Source organism: Hyperolius riggenbachi, chromosome 3, assembly GCF_040937935.1.
Source record: "Hyperolius riggenbachi isolate aHypRig1 chromosome 3, aHypRig1.pri, whole genome shotgun sequence".
NCBI lineage: Eukaryota > Metazoa > Chordata > Amphibia > Anura > Hyperoliidae > Hyperolius > Hyperolius riggenbachi.
In genome coordinates this window covers 129,898,094-129,911,809 of record NC_090648.1, presented here as the reverse complement: position 1 = coordinate 129,911,809, position 13,716 = coordinate 129,898,094, and the positions used below count along the sequence as shown (strand labels likewise).

The 13,716-nt window shown below is 43.3% G+C and overlaps 1 protein-coding gene across 4 annotated transcripts in view; it reads left to right on the top strand.

Annotated features, from left to right (window-relative positions):
- The window catches only part of TET3 (tet methylcytosine dioxygenase 3), a 150,750-nt gene that overhangs the window by 117,148 nt on the left and 19,886 nt on the right, over window positions 1-13,716 (top strand). For all 4 annotated transcript variants that reach the window (XM_068274940.1, XM_068274939.1, XM_068274941.1 and 1 more), the window contains one exon: window positions 12,756-12,846. In XM_068274940.1, the coding sequence (XP_068131041.1) occupies window positions 12,756-12,846 (91 nt within the window). The remainder of the gene's footprint in view (window positions 1-12,755; window positions 12,847-13,716) is intronic.

Genomic DNA, 13,716 nt, shown 5'->3' with positions numbered 1-13,716 from the left:
ACAAGTATTTTACAGCACTCTGGAGGAATTTTGGCCCACTCATCTTTGCAGAATTGTTGCAATTCAGCTTTATTTGAGGGTTTTCTAGCATGAACCACCTTTTTAAGGTCATGCCACAACATCTCAATAGGATTCAGGTCAGGACTTTGACTAGGCCACTCCAAAGTCTTCATTTTGTTTTTCTTCAGCCATTCAGAGGTGGATTTGCTGGTTTGTTTTGGGTCATTGTCCTGCTGCAGCACCCAAGATCGCTTCAGCTTGAGTTGACGAACAGATGGCTGGACATTCTCCTTCAGGATTTTTTGGTAGACAGTAGAATTCATGGTTCCATCTATCACAGCAAGCTTTCCAGGTCCTGAAGCAGCAAAACAACCCCAGACCATCACACTACCACCACCATATTTTACTGTTGGTATGATGTTCTTTTGCTGAAATGCTGTGTTACTTCTACGCTAGATGTAACGGGACACACACCTTCCAAAAAGTTCAACTTTTGTCTCGTCGGTCCACAAGGTATTTTCCCAAAAGTCTTGGCAATCATTGAGATGTTTTTTTTAGCAAAATTGAGACAAGCCTTAATGTTTTTTGCTTGAAAGTGGTCTGCGCCTTGGATATCTGCCATGCAGGCCGTTTTTGCCCAGTCTCTTTCTTATGGTGGAGTCGTGAACACTGACCTTAATTGAGGCAAGTGAGGCCTGCAGTTCTTTAGATGTTGTCCTGGGCAGGGATGCTCAAATTCGGATTCGGAAGATACCCGGATAGTTGCAATCCGGATATCTCCCAGTAATGCTGTGCGGGCTGGGCGGGGGGGGGGGTCAAGCTTACCTCTCTGACGTCTTCTTCGCTTGTCCCTTAGCGCCTCCCACGATGCGGTCCACGCACATCACGTGACTACAAACGCTTCCTCCTTCAACCCGGAAGGAGGAAGTGTTTGTAGTCACGTGACCGCCGCGTGGACCGCATCATGGGAGGCGCCGAGGGACGAGCGAAGAAGACGTCAGAGAGGTAAGCTTGACCCCCCGCCCAGCCCGCACAGCATTACTGGGAGATATCCATATTGCAACTATCCGGGTATCTTCTGAATCCGAATTTGAGCATCCCTGGTCCTGGGGTCTTTTGTGGCCTCTCGGATGAGTTTTCTCTGCGCTCTTGGGGTAATTTTGGTCGGCCGGCCACTCCTGGGAAGGTTCATCACTGTTCCACGTTTTTGCCATTTGTGGATAATGGCTCTCACTGTGGTTCACTGGAGTCCCAAAGCTTTAGAAATGGCTTTATAACCTTTACCAGACTGATAGATCTCAATTACAGTACTTTTGTTCTCATTTGTTCCTCAATTTCTTTGGATCTTGGCATGATGTCTAACTTTTGAGGTGCTTTTGGTCTACTTCTCTGTGTCAGATAGCTCCTATTTAAGTGATTTCTTGATTGAAACAGGTGTGGCAGTAATCAGGCCTGGGGGTGACGACAGAAATTGAACTCAGGTGTAATAAAACACAGTTAAGTTATTTTTTAACAAGGGGGGCAATCACTTTTTCACACAGGGCCATGTAGATTTGGAGGTTTTTTTTCTCACTAAATAATAAAAACCATCACTTAAAATTGCATTTTGTGTTCAATTATGAAATCCTTGACTAATAGTTAACGGTTTTTGATGAGCAGAAACATTTAAGTGTGACAAACATGCAAAAGAATAAGAAATCAGGAAGGGGGTAAATAGTTTTTCACACCACTGTATGTATGTATGTATATATATATATATATATATATATATATATATATATATATATATATATATATATATATATATATATATAGCATGTTTCCTTCACTAGAGTAACTAGTTATATGCAAAGAATGGTATGCACAATGGAAATCGCTACGTATCTCTCATTGTTCTGATTTGCTGTAGCAAGTGTTATTGACTGGATGCAGTCATCACATTATCTTTGTCTCACTTTACCCTTGATAAGGAAATACAGTTAGATTTTACCCAGTGTGGCATATGGAGGGCTTGGGGCCATAGACATGCCTGCAGCTGGAGATACATAACCTGAGTTAAAGCGCTAGCATATTTCAGCACATCCCAGTGGCTTCAGGATGTGTGTCCTTGTGCGACTCCTTGTCAGTGTGGTGTCTAAGCACTTGCCTTTATTAATTATTCAGCCAGGCAGAGGCAAGGCAGTTTCCTGGGTATGTGGATGTGCTTTTTAGATGCATACATTTGTTTACATATGGGCTCATCCAGACACGCCTATATCTATACGTATTTTTGTTTTACCATCGGAAAGCCTTTTCAGAACTTCCTCTCTGCTCTAAAAAAATAAGCAACCATATAGTAACCTTTAAAGAAAAGCATTCCTTTGTTACAGCTGATACAAATCCTGCAATAAATCTGCAGTGTATCTACTTCCTGCTTTCTTGGAAGCAGACATAGGGTTAACATCCTGGGTTTACAAATTTGCTGCTCTGCTGAAGCAGCCAGCTGGCACAGCTGTCAGATTAAATTACAGCTGTGATTTGTCACAGATGAGGGGGAATTGGACAGGCTAAACTTTCTAAATACACACAGGGTGCATTTCTCTGTTTCCCTTCTGTCCTGTGCAAGAGTTCAGGTCCACTTTAATTTGTTTTTGTAGGGAAATATTTGTTGATCTGTAGTCTTCTTCCATCATAATTATAGGTATGCCCTAGTTACAGTTTTTGTCAAATTCAGTCAATTTGATTGGATCACCCAGTAATGTATTTACTAAGTCCCATCCCCGGTATGGACAAACCTGTAGTATTGAGCTTAGACCTGTTGGGCAACACTAATTGAGCATGTGTACGCACCTTTACTATGTATACGTTGTTGTTTTCACCTCTTGCATTTTATGTGGTCTATAAAATGGCTTTAAAGAACGGCTTTTAACAGTGGCACAAAACAAAAGTGTCAGTACTTTGATCTATTTCCATAAACCTTACACAGTGAAAACTGTATTCAGACACACAAGTGCTAACAACAAGCACATCCTTTCAAATAAATATATGCTTGAGCCATTTCCTCCCTACGTTTCCAGTGTGTACATTCCCAGTGGTAGCTTCCACATTCCACAACTGGCATTTCATAAACCGACTACTCACCATTAGAATATACTATGCGTTGCTGCTACAATTTTCTGCTAAATCTAATTTGCCATTGCTGCTTCCTCTGTGGCTATGCTATAGGTTAAAGCTCTAGTTCAGCCTCCTATTTTTAAGGCACTTGCACTGAAGGCTACCTGAAGTGAAATGATTAAATAAAAAAAGTGTATGTACGGTCCAAATCCTAATTGTAATTAGGCTGTGTTCCTTTCGTTTCTCCCAGTAAAGGTTAAAGGGGAACCATGGCAAACAATTGTAAAATTAAAAATATGCGCAAATACATATACAAATAAGTACATTTTTTTCCAGAGTAAAATGAGCCATGAATTACCTTTCTCCTATGTTGCTCTCACTTACAGTAGGTAGTAGAAATCTGACAGAAGCGACATGTTTTGGACTAATCATTGGATATTCTCAGGGATTTTTGAGCACTTAGTGGATGGCAGTTGCTCTTTCCAACTGCCAAAAAAAACTGTGCAGCGAGCAGGGAAGCTGGCCAGCATCATTGTTTAAATCCTTTTAGGCAATATCTTTATAAAGAATTAAGACCTTACTGAGAATTCCCTATGAAGAGATGGACTAGTTCAAAACCTGTCACTTCTGTCAGATTTCTACTACCTACTGTAATTGACAGCAACATAGGAGAAAAGTAATTTATGGCTCATTTTACTCTGGAAAATACTTCTTATTTGTCTATGCTTACAAATATTTTAAATGTTACAAGTTTTCGCCATAGTGCCCCTTTAAAGGACCACTATCGTGAAAAAAATAGGCAGTTAAAATCTGACAGAACCGGCAAGTTTTGGGCCAGTCCATCTCCTCATTCTCAGGATTTTCTTTGTTTTCAACAGCATTTCCTGAACAGCAGATGCAAAGTGCTGTTGAAAACAGAAAACCCTGAGAATCCCCATGAGGAGATGGACTGGCCTGAAACCTGTCGGTTCTGTCATATTTTAATTACCTGCTTTTTTTGCGATAGTGGTCCTTTAAAGAAAACCTGAACTGAAAATTAAATGTCAAAATAAACATACACAAGTCATACATACCTCCTGTGTAGTCTGCTCATTAATCTCTTTCTCCTCTCCCGCATCCTGTTTGTCCACCGCGATCGATGGAATTCTCCGACCTCCATTTTGAAAATAGCCATTACCCCCTAACAGCTTCCTGGTCAGCACAGAGTTAAACTAACATCGCCCACTTGAGCCATAGAGAAACATGGACACATCAGGTCTCCTCTCCGCTGTAACTGACAGCAACTGATATATAACTGACAGCAACTGATATATTTCAGTTCTGACAAAATGTTGTCAGAACTGGAAGGGATTATTGTCAGAAGAAAATGTGAGCTTCTGAGAGGAACTGATGGCAAGATAACTATGTAATCTTCATTTGAAGTTACCTCGTGTTTATTTTAAATAGTTTTACTCAGTACAGGTTCTCTTTAAGAATCCAGGACTCTAAATGGCAGTTTCTCTGCAGTTGGGGCAGTTGTACTGCAATCTAACATTCATGGATAACTAATTACTTAAATGGATATTAAATGGATAACTGCGCTCTCCTGTCCCTGCCATCCTGCTAGCAAATGTTTGCTCCCTTCCTAATAAGGTGGACGAACTGCTCCTACTACTCAGCAGGAAACCCCTGATTGGCAAGAACACCCCAATTCTCTGCTTTACTGAGACCTGGCTGAACAACAACATCCCCAACAACTCTTTACAAGTGCCAGGCTACGACTTCCTGCGTGCAGACCGCGACTCAGCTCTCTCTGGGAAAAAGAGAGGTGGGGGCATTTGCTTCTACATAAACACGGCCTGGTGCACAAATACCATCACTCTCAGCAAGATCTGCACCCCAGATGTGGAGTTCTTTGCCATCAACTGCAGGCCGAGGTATTCCCCCAGGGAGTTCTCTTCCCTAGTTCTTGTCGGAGTCTACATCCCCCCCCGACGCATGCTCCAAGACTGCCCTGCGAGCACTAAGTGACAGCATCTCGCAGTGGGAAACTGCTCTCCCAGAGGCCCTCTTCATCATCCTGGGCGACTTCAACAATGCGAACTTACGACAGGAGATGCCTCGCTACAAGCAACATATCACCTGCCCCACCAGGAATAGCAAAATCCTGGACCACTGCTACACGGTCCACACGAACGCTTACAAGGCCACTCAAGGAGCCGCCCTGGGGAGCTCCGACCACAACACAATCTATCTGATCCCCACGTACAGGAGACTCCTGGAAACTGCTAAGCCCATCATCAAAACTGTCAAGAAATGGACTGCAGAGGCCAAACTGGAGCTTCAAGCTTGCTTTGACTACCGACTGGTCAACCCTGGAGGCCCCCACTCTAGACGAATGGGCAGAGAATGTCACCTCTTACATCAGCTTCTGCGAAGAAGCATGCATCCCATCCAAGACCTTCAAAGTGTTCCCCAACAATAAGCCTTGGTTCAACGACAAGCTGCGCCGGCTCCGAAAACTCAAGGAGGAAGCCCACAAGTCCGGCTCCCCAGAGAAGTTTAGAGATGCCAAGAATGCCCTGAAACGTGAACTGCGTGCCGCAAAGAGGGCCTACTCTGACAAGCTGGGACTCTGCCTCCAGTCCAAAAACACACGGGAGGTATGGAAAGGTCTTAGAGCAGCCACAAACTTCAAACCTGCCCCACAACCCGTGACCCCCAGCCTCCAACTGGCCGAGGAGCTCAACGAGTTCTACTGCAGATTCGAACATCAGTCCAAGCAGCCCGAGGCCCTGGTAACCATGGGAAAGGAGCCCTCCTCCTTAGGGGGACATGACGCCATGCCTCCAATTCTAGTACAGGAAGCAGAAGTCCTCCGGCACCTCCGCAAGCTGAACCCCAGGAAGGCCTGCCTAATGGATCTGCCTAAGAACCTGTGCGGACCAGCTATCCCCTGTGCTCACCTCCTTATTCAGAAGGTCACTATCAGAAGGTGTAGTCCCCTCCTGCTTCAAGAGGTCTACAATTATACCGGTTCCCAAAAAATCAGGCAGCACGGATCTCAACAACTTCAGGCCGGTGGCCCTAACCTCAAACATCATTAAGATCCTGGAGAGACTGGTCCTTGCCAACCTTAAGAGCTCCACAAACGCCCTCCTTGACCCACACCAATTCGCATATAGGGCAAACAGGTCTGTTGAGGATGCTATAAATGGTAGCCTAGCATACATCACAGAGCACCTGGACGGTCCCGGCTCCTACGCTAGGATCCTGTTCTTGGACTTTAGCTCAGCATTCAACACGATCTGCCCCAACATTCTGCTTGACAACCTGGCACAGCTCGGAGTCGAACCCACTCTCAGTGGATGGGTCAAGGACTTCCTGTCGGAAAGAACGCAACAGGTCAAGCTGGGCAACTGCTCCTCCAGCGTGAGAACCACCAACACTGGAGCCCCGCAAGGATGTGTACTGTCCCCACTCCTCTTCTCCTTATACACCAACAACTGCACCTCAACTGCGGACTCTTTGAAGGTCATCAAATTTGCAGATGACACCACCATCATTGGTCTAATCGGCAGCAATGGAGAGCAAGAGTACCGCAGCGAAGTGGAGAGAATCTGCAACTGGTGCAAGGATAACAACTTAGTACTTAACGCTGCAAAGACAGTTGAACTGATTGTGGACTTCAGGAGGCACCCCCCTCCTCTCCCACCAGTCCTTATAGGCGATTCCGAGGTCTCTAGAGTACCATCTGTTTGGTTCCTTGGTACGACCCTCACAAATGACCTGAAATGGGGGCAGAACACTACCAAAATTCTGAAGAAATCGCAGCAGAGACTGTTCTTCCTGCGCCAAATTTGGCATGCTGCGGGAGCTGCTGACCAGCTTTTACACAGCAACCATTGAATCAATCCTCTGCTCCTCAGTCATTGTCTGGTATGCTGGTGCGACGGCCTGCGACAGGTATAAACTGCAGAGGGTCATAAATGATGCAGAGAAGATCATCGGATCTCCACTGCCACCTCTTGATCTCCTTCACTCTGCTAGGATGAAGTCGAGGGCCACTACGATCTCTCGCGACCCCTCCCACCCTGGCAGCAGGTACTTTGAGCTTCTCACGTCGGGTCGCCGCTATAGAACTATCCCATCCAAAACCACCAGGCGCAGAAACTCCTTCTTCCCACAAGCAGTTCTTCATCTAAACTAGTGGGGGACTCCCTTTTAGCTGAGCATAATCTCCCAGCCGCTACCACCTTGGGCGGAATCTGAACGGTCCTTAAATTTCTGTTTTTTGTAGGCCACAATGACCTCCTGGAAATGTAATTGTTATATGTACCACAGCACACCTGTAAATGTCTGTCTTGCGCTTCTGTTTTGCCTGTCTTATGTAGTTTGTAGTTTGCCTATGCCATGTGTACCGCAAATAATTCTGAGTATGACTCCTGTTGTACTTGGCGAATAAAAATGATTCTGATTCTGATAAAACTCCTTTGTGGCTGAGAAAAAAACACATTTCTTTTCTATCTTTGCCTATGGTCTTGATCAGCTTTTCAACTTGTTTGGGTTCTTTTATCACCTTAGTACTGATTCTTGTCTCCAGTTGTTTAAATGCACAATCAATTCCTCTCTGATAGGAATTGATTCAAAGAGGAATCGATAACTACCACACACAGCACATAGATTTTCATTAGATTCCAGCAGGAAATCTGTTGAAAATGGATCAAACTTGCAGTTTTTGATGTAGTGCAACGGTGTGGGCCAACGATTGACTGCCGCTCCTGCCCCCAATCGACCTTAATGTTCCTTCCGCTCCCATCAATACTTTTGATTGATTTTAAGTCGAAATTGGCTGGAAATCGACTGAAATTAAATCATTTGGGAAATCAATAAGTGTATGGGCATATTTAGTCTTCCCTTCCAAATGTAATAATCAATAATAATGCAACACTGACCACTGCCAAGGTATAAATCCCCTTGTACACACGCTACATGAAACTCTGCTAAGCCAGCCGACAACTATGCCTCTGCTGACAATCCAGCCACCGGTCTTCTCTCCTGCAGACAATACTGTAGCCAAAGACATCAGCAGGACGCCAGGCAACTGGTATTGATTAAAAGGAAATTAATATGGCAGCCTCCGTATACACCTTAGCTCATGTTAAGTTTTTAATGACATGTATTTTAAAAAAGGAACTAGTGACCTTATTCTGGTTCCTGTTTTTGGTGCACATTGCTTTGCAAACACGTGACATGAAACTGATGGTTGTGAAATTTCCCAGCCATCTCTACAAGTAACCATAGGAAGTTCTGAAGTGAGACACTGGAACCTTGCACTATTGCACTTCATTCACAGACTCCCCTAGGTTTCAGGCAGATAATATGCTTATACTAGTGCTCACCAGAACTATGTCTGAGTACCTTCATCTGGTGTGTTGTCCAGGAGAGGCTACCACACTGTGCTTCACACGAGTGAAAATGCCTAGCCTTGGTGCTAAGCCTGAAGAAAGCCATTATTTTCTCCAGTACATACTATTGTTTGTGGCAATACACAGTATGTTAAGCAGAGATGCACACCAGGATAGAGTGAAGGTGGTGTTAATGGAACTGCTTTTCTCCTCAGCACTATCCTGATATCATTTACCCTTGAACTTGAGCTAGTGTTGCTGTAAATGTCTGCATGAAGGGTGTGACTGTGTGTGTAAAACCATCCGTGACCGGATTTTCTTCTCAGGAATGCTGCAGTAAAGACATCTGCTCTGTGTAAGACATTCTTCCAGCAACCAATGGGGGGAGGTCAGCAATGCTGCCTGTACACTTTACTGTATCATTCATCATTGGAACTGGCCTCATGGGAAAGGAGGAAAAAGCATTGCCATTTTTCTGTAGTCCTCAATTCTGTGGCATTAGTTATGATTTTATTGTATTTTGTGCTCTGATAGGTAGGATTCTTTCAGAAACAGTGTATTGCAAACAGAAGGTACTAAAGAGAAAGATAGACTAAACTGCCTTGCATCCATTATGGGGCAAGCATGCTGTAATCTCGTTCTAGAGATCTGTGGTGGGAAAGCTATTTTTGGAGATTCCTGGCTCTCCTACCACTCAGCGTTCACAAATACTGACAGGCATGATTATGAAAAGTGGTTTCTGATCTTACATTCACGATAGTTATTAAAGTGAACCAGAGGTGAGATACATATGGAGAAGGCCATATTTACTTATTTTAAAACAAGACCAGTTGCCTGTCAGTCCTGCTGATCTTTGGCTGCAGTAGTGTCTGAATCACACCTGAAACAAGCATGCTCCTAATCCTGTCATATTTTTGAATTTTTCAAGACAAACTAAAGAACGATTTAGTCTTCTGAATAATTTCACCAACAAAACTGCATTTTCCGATGACTGTATAACTAGCTATACACTATACAATTTGTGGTAGATTAGGTTAACAATCAAAATATTGTGGATATTGTCTAGCACTCTGCATTTTTAGATGCCTTGTCATCTGTGAATAACTTATTAGTTACTACAGTAAATGTGACTGTGCTGTATGCCCTGTTTTTAAATAGATATGCTCAGTCTGTCTCTGTTTTTCACAGTACTGGGACAGCTTATACTCCTTTTATCAATAATCCCTGATTTTCAGAGAAGTGATCAGTTTTTTTTTTTTGTTTTTTTTTTAAACCCCGTTTTTATGCAGAGCTAGTTGTACACCTGGACCAACCTGCAGCCTGATTATCATCTGACTTCATCTGTTGGCCGATAATCGGGAATGTGTAGGCATGCAAACAACTTGATGAGCAACTGATAACAGGCAGTTTGCCCGATCCAACTGTCGGATCTATGTTGGTCTGATATCATGCAGTTGGTGCACAGTTGGTGCGTGTGTACAAGTCGTTTTAAAGACTTGTACTTCTTTTAAATGTGTAGTCTGTCATTCCTCTTGCGTGCACAGTATAATATTGAGTTGGTGGTTAGCCGTCTAGGCGTGTGTACATACAGGTTGTGTGGTTCGTCTGGTTGTGTGCATGTTGGACGTGTGTACGTGTCTTAAAAGCTGAAGTGCAGAGATTTAATTTGATAACTGTGTACTGTCCGATGCTATGGAAACTTCAGTCACTCCATGCTGCTGCTCGTGGCTTCCCTGCACTCTCGCTCGGATTGGCCAATCAAAGAATTGCCAAGTCTGGTCAATATCTGATTGATAGTTTGAGCACAATATCGTAAATGTCATAAATTTTCATTTTATTTGATGTTTATATTCAATCTTAAGTCTAATTTGTTAAAGATGGGGTATGAGTACATTAAAGCTGGCTCTGCACAGATCAGGAACAACATGATGCATCGAGCAGTTCACTACCCAATCGAAAATGCATTGAGCAGTAGTAATTTACAGCCTCGCCCCACTCATTCATGTTCAGATATCAGCAGAACTCTGAGAATTGATTGATCTGTAGTCCTCCTGCTAACCTTGTACCACTTGATGCAGCCATCTCTCTCCCCAACCCGCTACAGGAAAATTTAGCGTCATTCAGTGACATGGACTCTGAACAGTTAGGATATGTGAATTAAAGAGAATTCTAGAAAATTGGTGAGCCCATTTTAAAAATAAAGCAGGTACAATGCTGGAAATTCGATTAACTTTACATAAAATCAGTTTTTAGCTCTGACATGGGGGAAAAAGCTGGATGTAAAACATTCAGCTTTTTCAACACCTTAATTTTGGTAAAACCTGTCATTCCTGCCCACATCGTATCAATGTGAACTGCAGGATGAAGAAAACAAGTCTCAGGATTTCACTAAGAATGGGATTAAATCAAGGCCAACGTGCCCAGTAAATTGCCAGATCAATAACTCATTTACAGTCTTCAGCAGTTTTTACAGTAGAAAAATCAATTGGGCCTGGTCAGAGTCACATTTACCATGAGGTGGTTGTGGATGGGGGCAGAGGGCAACGGTGTGAGGACTAGAGTCATTTTCTTTTTGCTTAGCCAGTCTTCAAAACCTAGATAAATCCAGTGCAGAGGGCTTGGCAAGAGGAACAACAATCTTCTCTCTGGTGTTTATGATGTGTAGCCTCCCCCCTCTATAGATTCCCAATAGTTAGATTGTGTCGTTAATTCCAACAGTGCAGAGGTGCCTTGGTTTTCATTTTTCCAGTTGCAGCCTTGTAATGAAAGGGGCTTGATAACAGGGCTTCATTGTTTGCATAACCTTTGCCGAGATGTGCGTGGTGACGCCAAGCTGTCAACACGGTAAAATAAGGTGCCCAATACATATCGAGGCTTTGGACATCACCCACAAAATGCATCAATTACCCCATGTTATACACTTTCCATACTTTCAATTAGACGTTTTCAAAATACATATTTCTTCATTAGATCTTTATAAACTTGAAACCTAAAATGCTGCTATTTATTTTGGAACGGTTTTATATTGTAAATGCTAGAGACCTTTTCAGGTCTGGAAATATGTGCCTGTTTATATGTACATCAACAAAACGATGGGGCTTTGAAATTAGGAGCTGTTGACAAGCATGATCTTTAAAGGACAGCTATTGCGAAAATCATAAAATCTAAATTACCTGTAAACGCATACAGATAAGAACATTTCTTCCAGAGTAAAACGAGCCATAGATGATGTGTCTCCTATGTATCATTTAAAGGGCCACCATCACGGAAAAATTTGAAATAGATGTGAACACATAACAAATATAAGTACATTTATTCCAGAGTAAAATGAGCCATAAATTACGTTTCTCCTATGTTGCTGTCACCTACAGTAGGCAGTAGAAATCTGACAGAAGCTACAGGTTTTAAACTAGCCCATCTCTTCATGGGGGATTCTCTGGGTTTTCTTTATTTTTAAAAGCCCTTATTGAATGGTAGTTGCTCAGTCCAACTGCCAAGACATTGGGCAGAGATGCTGGCCAGCATCTTTGTATACATTTTTGTCAGGCAGTGTCTTTATAAACCATAAAGGTCAGGCTGAGAATCCCCCAGATGGTCTAGTCCAAATCCTGTTGGTTCTCTCTGATTTCTACAACCTCCAGTAAGTGACAACACCACAGGAGAGAAGTAATTTATGGCTCGTTTTACTTTGGAAGAAATATACTTCTTATTTATATATGTTTACATGTATTTTAAAATTTTTCGTGATGGTGGTCCTTTAAACGATAATTCACCCGAGGAAAGGCTGCCTAAGCGTTAGTTCATGCTGCATCCTCATACATCGTCCGTTCCTCGTTCTCCCCCGCTTGCTGTGCTGTTCCTTCCTATCACCCTCCCATTCCCTACTCTTAAGGGGCGAGAATGGGGTGGGGAAAAGGGAATTGGAGGTTGACAGGAGTAAACCTTTCCCCAAAACCGCCTCTTCCTGTCATTTTTCAAAGCAAATATGGGGACCAGGGGAGGAACAGTCAACACACAGACATATGTGGATAAAGCATGAACATACCAATATGCTTACCTTAGTGGTTAAGTGCCGGAAGACTTAGTGCTGAGTTTTTCTTCAGACCTACATAAATTATCACAGAAAATGATTTGGGTGTGAAATGGATTCCCACAGCTCCCTCTTTGAACCATACCTAATTCTAATCCTACTTCACATGATTTGCCCTTTCTCTGCCCATCATGTGCCTTTTGAAACTTGATATGAATACTCTGTTCTTATTTGTTTATTTATAGAACAAATTAACGAGAAGGATGAAGGACCATATTATACTCACCTCGGGTCTGGACCTACAGTGGCTTCAATCAGAGTGTTGATGGAAGAAAGGTTAGTTGAATTTACTTCTTGCCCCTTCAGAAGGAGAATTCCTTGTTATTTTGCTCTCATTTGTCTTTCATATGTATGTTTGTTTGCTATTTTTACCATAATGAAAGATTACCAGCATTGATTTCACATAATCATTATTCTAGCATCAGACAGGACTGAGGCCCATCAGCTGCTTACCATTACCTATACTAAGCCAGGAATGCTGCTGTATGGTGTCCTGACCATTTACATTACCTAGTGACTGGGACTCCTTCAGTATGCGGCAATGCTATATACTCTCATTGGATAATCCATGCACAGCTCCTCCCACCTCCTGGGGTCACTTTCTGCATAATAAGAGTGCTACAGACTGACATACAACATATACTTACGCACAGCGGAGCAGAGGGGAATGTGCATGATCTCCTGCTAGACTGCACATTTCTTGCTCCAGGTGAGGCCTCATTGTCCTGCCCTTTATAGGTTAAGGCGAACATTTCTATTACTACAATATGGACTCCCTCAGCCCAAGGGGTTCCACCCAGGAAAAGGTCCTCCGACTGTTATTTAGCATGAGGTTTCTTAAACCTGTCCTGTGTAGCGATAGAAAAAAATAAATGTATGTTTCATTTCACTCTGGGACACATGGTTTCACTTATCTGGGGCTTCCCCAAGCCCCCTGCAGCCGTGCTTTCCCACGCTGGTCCTCTATGATCCTCCGCTCTCCCGCAGTGGACGGTAATGTGAAGAAGGATGCACGTGGCCAGGGCTGCGCAGGCGCAGTTGCTGTCGACTTAAAAGTCGTCAGTAACGAAACTGCTCCGTGGCGGTAGAACGGAGGATCATAGAGGACCAGCGCGGGACAGGGCGGCTGCAGGGGGCTTGGGGAAG